The sequence below is a fragment of the Tiliqua scincoides genome, chromosome 3 (genome assembly GCF_035046505.1).
Source record: "Tiliqua scincoides isolate rTilSci1 chromosome 3, rTilSci1.hap2, whole genome shotgun sequence".
Classification (NCBI taxonomy): Eukaryota; Metazoa; Chordata; class Lepidosauria; order Squamata; family Scincidae; genus Tiliqua; species Tiliqua scincoides.
The window spans coordinates 10,360,331-10,373,552 of record NC_089823.1 but is presented as its reverse complement, the minus strand read 5'-3'; the positions used below and the strand labels follow the sequence as shown (position 1 = coordinate 10,373,552).

The following is a 13,222-nucleotide window of genomic DNA, read 5'->3' as shown; positions in this document are numbered from 1 at the left end:
CTTCAGTCAATCAAGATTAATAAATCACTTTAAAAACAGTACCCCTTTTCTGCTCCTGGCCAAGTAAAGTGTGTGCTTCTCTCTCTCTCTCTCTCCCCCCCCCCTTTGCCAACTACATGGAAACAACTTTAAGACCCCTGGTGACTGTAAAATAGGAAGCGTTTTATTTGGGGAGGGGGAGGAAAGTGGGAAGGTTTGGAGATCGAAAGGGGAGAGTGGAAGAGGGAGGGGGTTGAAAAGAGAGATTTCACTCTGATGAGAAGTGATCCCAGGCTGGGAACTAGAAACCAACCAGACAAGGATCAGTAAGGGTTAAGGATTGCAAGCTGAGCATGATGGGGATTGGAGTTGAAGAGCGAACACAGAGCCTCTGAGTGAAGTGGAGGGAGAAGAGGGTGTGGCGGCAGCAGCCACTCTCGAAGCTGAGCAACTCCCGTTTCTTCTGCTTTAAAAAAAAGTGCAGACGACGGGCAGAAGGCGGGCTCGTATTCCGCCCAGGGGTGTGACTGTATCGCTGCGAGAGGACATCCCACGCCTCCCCTTTGAGTTCCTGGCACCTCCCTAAAGAGCCACGCCGCACAGTTTGAATAACACTGCCATAACCATAACCATTAACCATACCTGGACTATTTAAATGAATCACCAACAGCTCCTGACAAACTTTTATTTGCAGTTTTGTGTGCATAATGTAAGAGACCCTTAAGCATAAAAGAGTCAAAGCATTGCTTGCTTGTTGTCACTACTGAAGTAATTCTATGTACACTGAATAATAAGTTGTTCATGCTATTGTTCAGCATTCTTAACTTTAGGGAAAACACAAGGCAAATACTGCTTTTCAGAACTTTAATTTTAAACACGATCCCAAAAATATTACAAAAGCTCATTTTTTGTCTGCTTGGACACCTGATCATTCCATCCAGGTTTTCTTTTGTAGGCTCATATATCTGCATCTGTTCACTGTGAGCACTGTCAGAGTGCACTCTAAGGAACTGGACTCAGGATTATGTTTTCCAGAAGAAAGGATTCTGAGCTAGTCGTCTCTGGAAATTCTCATACCTGGAAGAAAATGTTCAATTCACATTATGTCATATAAAAACCACATTAAGCCATTTCTGCAAGCAACAGGGATCAAATGTGTACACTTACGGGCTGGGCAGAAATGGGTTATCTTTGATGAGCTTGCGACAGGCTTTGGGGAAATTATAAATTTCAATGCATTGAACCTTCCCCTCTTTCAGGCATAGAGGGGATCCCCGCAGGCTTCATCTTCTTCCCACTGATGAACCTTCAACATGCACACTGAAGCTGTGCTGGTTGCCATGCAACTCTCTCTCCCCAGCCAATGCAGATAATATAAGGCCCTCAGGAGCTTGTCCCTCTTTAGGAGCCAGAAGTCAGGCTATTCCCAAACAGCAAGAGCGCAGAATGCACTGAGAGTCTGGTAATGCATGGGTTCTTGCATAACTATGTGTGAGGCATGGAGGCCCTCTGGTTATTGGGAACCAATATAGGTGTGCTGCTCTGAACTCTGCATTGCAGTATTCTGAAGAGGAAGGAAGGGAGAGATCTCCATAGGAGCCATGGGATTCCAGCACATGCACAGGCTCTGTGCACATGGGAGTGGAAAAATCATGCCATTAATCAGTTCTCTATAAATTAAAGAAAATTTGCCACAACTCCATCTTGCTCAACTATTGCTTTCCCCAGGGAGAATGCCAGGCAGCCTTGAGTAGGCAAGCCACAATTAGGCTCAGCACCTGTGGATTCCACAATCCATGGTTGCCAAGCCCGCACCTCACAGCGCCTCCAGGACATGATTGCAAGCCACATCCAGTCCACAACCCTAATGTAAGTAATTGCACCGCTGCAGCCAGGCCCGTCTAGCAGACTCCAGCATCCATGTATTTCTTTCTCTGTGGGGGATCCAGCCCGCTGTATAAATTTCCTCTCCAGTTTTGAAGTGTCCAAGGTGACAAAACCATTTTAAGTGGCCACAGTGTTAAAACACAAATGCAAAACCTCAGGTTAGAACAAGCAGCCGCAATGGCACAAAACTAGCATGAAACTCTTTCAACAACTTAGAGGCCCAAATCCTAACAAACTTCTCAGCACTGACATACCTGTGCCAATGGGGTTTGTGCTGCATCCTGCAGTTGGGGGGCACTCACAGAGGCCTCTTCAAGGTAAGGGAATGTTTGTTCCCTTTCCTCAGAACTGCGCTGCCCTTACCTTGGTGCTGGAAAACTGGTTAGGACTGTGTCCTTAGGGCCGAGGTAAAATCTCCCCACACTCATCTCACCGGCATTGTCTTCCCCCTTACCATTTTAGAACTACGCTTGCAGGAATAAATGCTTCTGATGGGTTGGGTGTCATTTGGGCCTGAGTGATGGCGAAGGATGAAGCGAAGTTATAAAAATTGTCTAGCATCTTTTGAGTGAACTGCAATACCAAAAAAAAAAAGAGATAAACACATCAAATCAACACTTAGCCTGTGCATAGTCCTCTTCATCAGTTTAAAATCATTTCTCAATGTGTAAAAAGCATCAAGGTGCCTTAAGGCCCAACGCTATCCAACTTTTCAGTGCTGATGTAGCTGTGTACGTATGTGCACGCTCTTGGTTTTAGAGGCAGGCTGCCTCCGATTACCAGATGCAGGGGATGGCACCAGGACGCAGGTTGTGTCTGTTGTTTTGTGTGCTCCCTGAAGCATTTGGTGGGCCACTGTGAGACACAGGAAGCTGGACTAGATGAGCCCTTGGCCTGACCCAGTAGGGCTATTCTTATGTTCTTATCCTGCAGTGGGGAGGCAGTCACAGAGGCCTCCTCAAGGCAAGGGACTATTTGTTCCCTTACCTCGGGGATACTTTGCAGCTGCACTGGCATTAGAAAGCTGGATAGGACTGGGCCCTTAGTGGACCTTAATTTGAAACTGAGCCAGCAGTGTGATGTGGCTGCAAAAAAGCCAACACATTGCTGGGCTGCATTAGCAGGTCCAGAGATCATGAGAAGTAATTATTTCACTCTATACTGTACTAGCCAGACCTTACTTGAAATACTGTATCCAGTTTTGACCATGTTTTAAGGAGGACACTGATACATTCAAGTGGATTCAGAGAAGGGCACCTAGGAAGGTGAGAGATCACTCATGGACATAAAAAACTACATGAGTTTTGCAACAATATGTTCAAAACCCCATATGGAAGATCCATGCCCATAGATTAAGAGGTGAAAAACTGGGTAAGAGGTGCTGCTGCCAAGCCAGCTTTCCCCTACCCAGTACCTCGGATTTTTTGTTTCTATATGCAGGCATTCATAGTTGGTCTCAGTTGAAGTTCATCTTGTTGGTAGGGGCCAAACAGTACAGCCTGTCAATATAATTTTGAATTCTACTTTAGATGTCCAAGGTGATGATCCCCCCAGCTATCCCCCCAGATTTGTGTCATCTGCAAATCTGATAAGCATTCAAAATAGAGCCCTATGGCATTTTGCTCAATCTCTCTCTCTCCAGGTTGTACAACTTGTGGCCTGCAATATTTCAAGGTCTGTTACTGAAGAGATCGCAGTGCTGATGATGATGACAGGAATAAATTACCTCTGTGAATGAATTTACTGATGATGCAGCGGCACTTGCTACAGGAGTCTGCTGAGCCAAAATTTCTAGCAGTTCTACAGAAATCCCAATCTGGGCTACTGATGGCGTCTGGGGGATATTCATGGCCCCAAATGGATGCTGGCTGCCTTTCCCTAAGAGAGACACCACAGGTGTTCTAATGCATCAACGCTCATCTCAGTATAAGCACAATTCTGAATTCAGAATATGTCCTAGATTTATGTCAGGCTTCGTGAAGAAGGGTGGAAACTACTCAATCAGCAATCTGGTCCACAGAACAAAGCTCAACAATGTCAGACAGTTAAATTACAACAGCATGATGTCACAGAGTCATCATTTCTAGCAAAAACTTTTAAGAAAGAGTTGGGGAAGAAACAAATTAAAGCTTCCTGCGAGGAAAAATCTTGCATTCAAATGGCGGAAAACGGATACAGCCTTTGGTTGGCAGTTTTATGAAACTGCAAACTATTTTTAAACAGCATAGCAATCCAGGCCAGAACTACTCATCAAGATGGTTCACACAAAACCAAAGTATGTTTTTTCTTGGTGCACAAAGCACTACCATCCAAAAAACCATGGTTTGCAAGTGGCTACCAAAACAAGACCTGAAACCACAGTTCAAAATATGTTTACGAACCACATTTTGGACAAACCAGGGCTTTGCATTACATCCAAACTAACCAGCCATGGTTTGGAATATCATTTCATTCTCAGAAAGCACTGTTTTGGATAGCTTCCAGAGATTTTTAGGGAAGATAGGAAAAGAGGAAAACTACACGGGCCATGGGCTACCTGTACACCTGAAATGTGAATCGTAGTTTGGAATCTACAATACAATAAACAGAAATCATGTTTTGTCATGACAGGAGTACCCCTGTATCCATGGGGATTCTGTTCCAGAACCCCCTGTGGTTAAGTGAAACTGTGGATACAGGTGAACACCTCACCCTCCAGAGCCGAGGGGAGCTCAGCTCCCCTTGACTCCAGAGGGTTCTCTGATCCCAGCAGAAGCCACAGAAGTCCATCCATGGCCTCTGCCAGTCTCACACTGAGTCCGATAGTAAAAAAAAAAAAGCTACTTCTGATTCCTCCATGAAACCAGAAGTAACATTTTTAATGTTTTATAAGGCTTAGGAGGGGCTTCCCTTTAAAGGCATTAAAAATGTCACTTCTGGTTTCACGGAGAAACCAGAAGTAGCGTTTATTTTAGTGTCAGGCTCAGTCTCAGGGGGCAGAGCTCCCCTCACCTCCAAAGGGGGCACACATGGGTGGCGCCATAGTCCAGATCCAAGAATAAGTTAATCCGCGGATATGAACCCGCCCCATATATCTGAATTAATCCATTTTGTAGTAGTCTTGTATCTCAACCATGATTACACCATAGCTGGAATTCAAAAATCTGGAACACTCTGAAATCAGGAAGCTTTTAACTACGGACATTTTTAAAACTTTTTTAAAAAACTGTTTTCTGCACTGGTGGGTGCAGGCCAGCATAGGCAGTGCATGCTGGAGCGCTACACAGTAAGCTAGCTGGGTGGCGCAGAAGGTGGCACAGGGCTGAGCGGGTGGCTCGAGGGTCTTGAAGGGGATGATGGGAAGGGGCGAGCTAGAGGCCTCACCTACACTGGACAGCACAATGTAAACCATCAGGTCCATTCTTTGATTGCAAAAAGCAGGTTGCCATCCTCAAGATCCAGGTACCACCAGAAAATTCCAGAACACTTCCAGTCCCAAGTGGCCCAGATAAAGAATACCCAATCTGTACACTATATTATTAGGGAGAGGAGGAGGAGAGTTGGGATTGCTGCTTTTGGCCCAGCCATGCACTCCCTGAAACACAAACACAAATAGTAGTCATAGGTTCTCTCCCCGTGTCTCTCAGATTCCAGGATGCAAAAATTTTAGCATCAACTGTGATATGGCTGCAGGGAGTACCTTCTGGATAGGATAAGGCAGCTTCTAGCAACACCTTTGCTTATTCTGAGCCACCTTATATTACAGGTGCCCTTGACTTGGAGCGCAATTGGAGATGCCCATGTCTCAAAGTCACTACTGAAAGCAAATTCTCTTGCTAGACGCTTACTTTTTATTCTTGAAAATAAAAGTCATATTTTGAATTGAGCAACGGTTGAATCGCCAGCAACTTTGGCTCAGTCCACTGACTCACTCCCACATGAAACACAGACAAAAGGTTACTTTCCTCCTTTCAACACTTCTCTGTCAAGAGTTCTTTTATGGGCATCAGCTGTTGTTTTCCATGTGCAATCTGGAGGTCCCAGGAGTTGAACCTGGAATCATCTGCATGTAAAGCTAAACACTGAGCGGTAACCCATTCTTCATGGGGCTGAAGCACTTAGAATTGAATGTCACAGTGGAATGATAATTCATTGCTCCTACCAGATTTTAGGCCGGAAATTTTGAAGATGGCACTTGGTTTTTCATTTGTAACAAACCCCAGGAGCTGCCATACTGCAAGCCCATTCTCGTCAGGATAGCAGAAGTAGACAGATCCTCCCATGCCCTCTGGAAAAGGCACGGTCCCCAGCATGAAGACCACCACATGGTTAATGTTTTCATAGTCAGGCAAGTCAAATACAAATTTGTCTTCTGCCACCTGCTGTGCAACTGTCTGCACCTGAAAAATAAAACAAAAAAGCAGGGAACAACACATGAATCAGGGCACAGCCATATCCAGAAGTCTTTCAGAAGGCTGCAGCAGAATCAAAATTACTTCTAGATGCCAATAAAAAGAAGAGGCATGCTTTGAAAATGACAGAAAATCAAACATAGCCTTATGAAAGGTTAAACAAAGGCAATCACAACTCTTATTCAGCATACCACACAGCACTGTAGCAGCACAGTACCTTCAAACAAAGTACATAGCAGAAGTGGTTAAAAATGGTACAGCAGTGGATACTAAAAAGATGTGACATGGCCAACAGTGCCCTATACAAGAACATCTTTTTATCTACAAAATACGATACGGGTACTTGCATAGGATTGTCAACTAAACTAATTGATTTAACTGATTTATTAAGGGCCCAATCCTATACAACTTTCTAGCACTGGTGCAGCCGCAATGCTGAGGTAAGGGAACACATGTTCCCATACCTTGAGGAGGCCTCTGTGACTGCCTCCCCACCACAGGATGCAGTGCACACCTCATTGGCACAGCTGCACCAGCACTGGAAAAGTGAATAGGATTTGGCTCTAAATCAGCACAAATGTGCACATGAAAGAAATCCTAAAGAGAAATACAGGTAGATTAACCGCTATCTGGGCATCCAAAATTCAGACTCTTCTGAAATCCAGACATTTTTGTCCCAATTTTTTAAAAAAAACTTTCTGTAGTGTGAAGGTCTAAGTGCTCATTTCCACGTACAGTGCAGGCACAGGCTGTAAGTTATATTCTCTGCTCTGTGGTGTATACCCATACAGACATTGTTGAAAAATGTCAAAAAGCTCGATACCTGTATAGGTCACAGTGAAAAGAGCAAGAGTACGCATTTCTCATTATATTTATGCAATTGTTTCAAAATCCAGACAAATCCATAATCCAGACACCTTCCAAGCAGTCCAGGTAAGATACTCAACCTGTACTTTCTTTGTGCATGAATGCGTCACAGCAGGAGTAATCATATAAGTTGCATTCCCTACAAGCCAGCACACATGCAGGTGTGCGCACACACACCACCCGATGGGGGTAGCCCTAATTTTACCCTAGGGTGGCATATGATGCCCTCCCTGTTTTGAACAAAGCAAGCGTTTGCCAACACTGCAACGGAACACGCCCAGTAACAGCTACCCTGAACAAGCTGCAACATGACCTGCTGCTCTCTGCAGCTTCCCAAGTGGCCCAGCCCTGCCTTGTTTTTAAACCAACCACCCCTGTGGCATCAGTTCATGTTATTTCCCTATAAGAACAAAAGACGAGCCCTGCTGGATCAGGCCAAAGGCCCATCTAGTCCAGCTTCCTTTTGCCTCGAAGTGGCCCACAAGGGAGCACATGAGACAACAGACCTGCATCCTGGTGCACCTGGCCTGCGGAGGCAGGCATTTCTGGATGGCTGAGGGTGCTAGAAGCCTTGAAACGTGCAAGGTTCAGGACCCAGTCCTGTCCAACTTTCCAGCGGACACAGCCATGCCAATGGGTCGTGTGCTGCATCCTGTGGCGTGGGGGCAGACATGGAGGCCTCCTCAGGATAAGGGGATGGAGGTACTGTTCCTCTCCCCAGCCTCCCAGGCCTTTGCTGGGGCTCCTTCTGGAAGGACTGCCTGAGGGCCCAATCCTGTCAGAGGCTGCATTGCGGCTGCATCGGAGCTGAAAGTTGGACAGGATCGGGCCCTCAGGCAGCCCCTCCAGAAGGAGCCCCAGCAAAGGTCTGGAAGGCAGGGGAGAGGAACAGTCAAGAGGAGCCTGGGTCAGGCCCCTTCCCCTTCCAACACTCCCTGCCTTCTGAAAAGGCCAGGCTGGGGGAGCTCGGGCAGGGCAGGGCAGCCACCACCTCCCTGCCTTCCTCCTCCTGCCCTGGCACCAACCCAGCCGTTTAAAGAGGTAGGACAGAAAAAGAGGCGGAACTGAAGTGCTCCCCATCAGTTCCCCCACGGACACCTTCAGAACGCACAATGTGTGCGCACCCGAAACCGACCCCCCCTCCAAGCCTGTGAGGGGGAACCCCAATCCCCCCCCGCGCTGTCACCATGGAAACCAGTCCCCACGCGCCTCATCGCGCACCGTGGCAACCCCCCTCCCCCATGTTCCCATGGAGACCCATGCCGGGCCGCAGCCACGCCCACGCCACCCCCCGCTGGACGCCGCTCACCAGCCTCCCCGCAACCACGCAGCCAAACATGGCGGCCCCGCTTTCCCTCCCCCTCTCCAAGGCGGCGCGACGGACGCCTCGAGGTGGCGACGGCCCGCCGAGCCTACTACCCCAAAAGCCCCTCCATGGTGGCTCCGCCTCCCCAGCCGAAGCGCACGCGCACAGAGCAACAAAAAGGCCTGAAGGAGGCGAAGACTACATGTCCCAGCATGCAACTCGCGACGCTTCACCGAATGCTTCCGGTCTGCCCCATGCAATGGTGCTTTCATCATAGAGATGGACAGCCTAGAGAAAACCGCCACTCTGCACTGCATTCTTGCCAAGATCTATGGAACGGCTTATTAGCGATGCATTCTGGGTAGCGTAGTCTTCTACCCTCCCTAGAGTCCCAGGAATCTGGAGGAGGCGGGTGGTCTGGGGTGGCACTGAAGGCGCAGTCCTGTTCCTCACCCACGTCAGGTCCTGTACTCCCAGGTCAGGGCGGAAGGGATGGCAGCCTCAGAGCACGACCCTCTGCACGTCTACTGAGAAGTCAGTCCCAGGAGAGCCAATGGGACTGACGCGGACCAGGGAGGAAGTCCCATTAATTAGCATGGGACTTACTTTGGAGTAGACCTACATAGGCCAGGGCAGCCCAAGGGTGGCAAAAATCCCGGTCGCCCGGTCCGCGGCACTCCTCACCCTCGGGAGTGGGCCCCGAGCCGCCGGGGCCCCCGCACCCTCCGAGCCGGTGGAGGGGGCTGCCAGTGTCTAGCTGGGCTCGAGCGCGCAACCTCGGAATCCAACCCTCTGGATCCGGGCGAACGCTCAGGGTGGCCAACCCTCAGAGCCAGCGACCCTGGCCGACGGCAGAGCCTCTGCGAACGCCCTTTTAAGGCGGAGGCGCTGCGCAGCGGCCTCAAGGCAGTGGCGTAGCCAGAGGGGGGCGAAGCAGTAAAGTGTGCGGGTCTGGAAATTGCAGTCTGCAAATGTGAAAACAGGACCTAAGGAGGATTATCAATTATCAAGCTGATCATTAGGAACTAACCCCAATTTTTTTTTTGGGGGGGGGGGAGGGTTAGAGGAGAGGGATGTGTGAGTGAAACGGAAGATGCGGGGGGGGGAAGGGCATTGTGTGTGCCTAGAAATCGGAAAGAGGGATGTGCGAGTGAAAGGGAAGGTGCAGGGGGGGAAGGGCATTGTGGGTACCTGGAAATTGGAAAGAGAGATGTGTGAGTGAAACGAAAGGTGCGGGGGGGGGGAACGCAGCTCATCTAGGAGAAGGAAAACTCTGATCCCAAACCTCCACTGCCTTGTGGCTACATCCAGTTGTGGAAAAGGCTCCAGGAGTCAACCTCGAGGCAAAATCTGGAGCCGGAGTCACTGAGGCAGTTCGTGGCTGAACACAGTCACGTTCTGGCAACTCCTGCGACGTCGCTGGAACCAACCGTATTGGCTTCTGCCTTTCCATTGGACCATTTCAGCGACGTGGAGAGGGGGGATTTGCTGCATGGGTAACAGCCTATCCTCCATACCTTCTTTACCCAGGCTTTGCGCACTGGAGAGGACACTCCAACTTCACCATACGGCATCGGCACAACACGGGAAGCAGCAGTTTACCGGTTATAAGTCTTCGCTCGATTGGCATAGAGCGTGACGCCAGGGGCTGCTTCCGACAGTGGGAGAGATCACTGCATCTCATTGGGCAGCTACCGCCCGCCTTAAGCTGGGCAGTCCCCAGTCAGTAAGGTGCTGCCTCGCCACGGTCTGTTAACCTCTCGGGGTGTGTGGGGTTTAGGGTGAAAACCAACAAGCGGATCGACAACTCTGCACCATGCAAAAGAAAACAGAAAACTCCTGCCCTAAAGCTGGGCACCTGGAACGTTAGGACAATGACACCTGGCTTCTCTGATGACCTGCAAGAAATAGACGACGCATGCAAAACAGCTGTCATTGACATGGAGCTGAGCAGACTGCAGATGGACATCGTCGCCCTTCAAGAGATGAGGCTTCCAGATTCCGGATCTGTCAAGGAGAGAAATTTCTCATTTTTCTGGCAGGTAAAACCACCAAACGAAACCAGGGAACATGGTGTTGGCTTTGCAGTCAGAAATTCCCTGCTGAAGTCCATCATCCCACCTACTGTGGGAAGTGAAAGAATTTTGTCCCTGCAGCTTCAGTCATCAGCAGGACCTGTCACTCTCATCGGTGCTTATGCACCGACTTTGTCGTCTCCAGCAGAAGCCAAATTCTATGATGACCTGGCCACCACTATCAAGAAGATCCCCGTAAAAGAGCCATTGTTCATCCTCGGCGATTTCAATGCTAGAGTTGGTGCTGATAACAGTTCGTGGCCCACTTGCTTAGGTCAGTTCGGCATTGGGAAGATGAACGAGAATGGCCAACGCCTGCTAGAGTTTTGCTGTCATCATGGTCTCTGTGTCAGCAATACGTTCTTCAACACGAAGCCCCAACATAGAGTCTCTTGGAGACACCCAAGATCAAAGCACTGGCACCAGCTCGACCTGATTCTCACCAGACGCTCCAGCCTTCCCAGCACCAAGATCACACGCAGCTATCAGAGTGCTGCCTGTGACACTGACCACTCCCTGGTGTGCAGCAGAGTGAAACTGCAAACAAAGCGACTGTATCACACGAAAAAGGAAGGAAGACCTCGCATTGATACCAGCAAGACCCGGGATCAGAGAAAAGTGGAGGAATTTGCACAAGCACTTGAGGAATCTCTTCCAGGCCCGGTCGATGCAAACGCATCCAACAGATGGGAACATTTCAAGAATGCCGTTTACAGCACCGCCTTGTCCATATTTGGCAAGAAGACCAACAAGACGGCAGACTGGTTTGAAGCCCACTCTGAGTTGACACCAGTCATTGAGGAAAAGAGGAGAGCTCAAGCAGCACACAAGGCTGTCCCAGTGAGCGCAACCTGCAGGTCCTCCGAGCTGCTCGCAGCAAAGTCCAGCAGACTGCCAGGAGATATGCTAACGACTACTGGCTTCAGCTCTGCTCCCAGATACAGGTAGCAGCTGACACAGGCAACATCAAGGGGATGTATGATGGTATCAAGCAGGCCCTAGGTCCAACACAGAAGAAAATTGCCCCTCTGAAGTCTGCCACAGGCGAGGTCATCCAGGATCGGGCACAGCAGATGGAATGCTGGGTGCAGCACTACTCTGAGCTATATTCCAGAGAAAATGTAGTCACCGAAGAAGCGCTGAACAACATTGAGTGCCTGCCTTTGCTGGAGGAGCTTGACAGTGAACCAAACCTAGAAGAACTTCACGTGGCCCTGGACTCCCTTGCCTTTGGCAAGGCACCTGGAAAAGACAGCATCCCTGCTGAAGTCCTAAAGTGCTGCAAAGAGATCATCGCTACTGAGCTGCATGAAATCCTCTGTCTCTGCTGGAGAGAAGGTGAAGTACCTCAAGACATGAGGGATGCAAACATCATCACGCTGTACAAGAACAAAGGTGACTCCACATCAGACCCCTTTGACATCTGAAGCGGCATGAAGCAGGGCTGTGTTCTTGCACCAACCTTGTTTGGGATTTTCTTCGCTGTCATGCTGAAGCAGGCCTTTGGAACTGCAACAGAAGGCATCTATCTCCGGACCAGATCAGATGGAAAGCTCTTCAACCTCTCCAGACTGAGTCCAAAGTCCAGCTGAAATGTCTTCGTGACTTCCTCTTTGCCGACGATGCAGCTGTCACTACCCACTCTGCCAAAGATCTCCAGCAGCTCATGGATCGTTTTAGCAAGGCCTGCCAAGATTTTGGACTGACAATCAGCCTGAAGAAAACACAGGTCATGGTTCAGGATGTGGACTCACCTCCCTGCATTACAATCTCTGAGCATGAACTGGAGGTTGTCCATGACTTTGTGTACCTTGGCTCAACGATCTCCGACACTCTTTCTCTCGATACCGAGCTAAACAAGCGCATCGGTAAAGCAGCTACCACGTTTTCCAGACTCACAAAGAGAGTCTGGTCCAACAAGAAGCTGACGGAACATACCAAGATCCAGGTCTACAGAGCTTGCGTCCTGAGTACACTTCTGTACTGCAGCGAGTCATGGACTCTTCGCTCACAACAGGAGAGGAAACTGAGCGCTTTCCACATGCGCTGCCTCCGGCACATTCTCGGCATCACCTGGCAGGACAAAGTTCCTAACAACACAGTCCTGGAACGTGCTGGAATCCCTAGCATGTATGCACTGCTGAAACAGAGACGCCTGCATTGGCTCGATCATGTCATGAGAATGGATGATGGCCGGATCCCAAAGGATCTCTTCTATGGAGAATTCGTGCAAGGAAAGCACCCTACAGGTAGACCACAGCTGCGATACAAGGACATCTGCAAGAGGGATTTGAAGGCCTTAGGGATGGACCTCAACAAGTGGGAAACCCTGGCCTCTGAGCGGCCCGCTTGGAGGCAGGCTGTGCAGCATGGCCTTTCCCAGTTTGAAGAGACACTTTGCCAGCAGTCTGAGGCAAAGAGGCAAAGAAGGAAGGCCCATAGCCAGGGAGACAGACCAGGGACAGACTGCACTTGCTCCCGGTGTGGAAGGGATTGTCACTCCCGGATTGGCCTTTTCAGCCACACTAGACGCTGTGCCAGAACCACCTTTCAGAGCGCGATACCATAGTCTTTCGAGACTGAAGGTTGCCAAAAAACAAACTTGATTAAAATAGCAAATTCTGGTTTTTATTCCAAGAGTCTATTTTAATAAATTATAATTATAAATTATAATCACTTTAAATGCATCTCTGTTTAGATTGTAAGCCATTTGGCTT

General features: G+C 49.1%; 1 protein-coding gene across 1 annotated transcript; it reads right to left on the bottom strand.

The window, feature by feature from the left end:
- Positions 1–829: 829 nt before the first annotated feature.
- Positions 830–8,571, bottom strand: HIKESHI (heat shock protein nuclear import factor hikeshi). Its single transcript, XM_066621877.1, has 5 exons — positions 8,434–8,571; positions 6,008–6,245; positions 3,593–3,744; positions 2,321–2,439; positions 830–1,056 (listed from the first exon to the last, which is right to left on the bottom strand). Exons 1-5 carry the CDS (start codon positions 8,461–8,463, stop codon positions 1,002–1,004), a joined length of 594 nt encoding a protein of 197 aa, XP_066477974.1. The 5' UTR covers positions 8,464–8,571; the 3' UTR covers positions 830–1,001.
- Positions 8,572–13,222: the final 4,651 nt, after the last annotated feature.

What these genes read in the sequence shown, in the direction of transcription:
- HIKESHI (XM_066621877.1), bottom strand. Translation starts at nt 8,463, where the DNA reads ATGTTTGGCTGCGTGGTTGCGGGGAGGCTG. An exon ending in GCGTGGTTGCGGGGAGGCTG is followed by an intron (nt 6,246 to 8,433) that starts GTGAGCGGCGTC and finishes TTTATTTTTCAG; the next exon opens with GTGCAGACAGTTGCACAGCA. An exon ending in CAGTAAATTCATTCACAGAG is followed by an intron (nt 2,440 to 3,592) that starts GTAATTTATTCC and finishes TTGGTATTGCAG; the next exon opens with TTCACTCAAAAGATGCTAGA.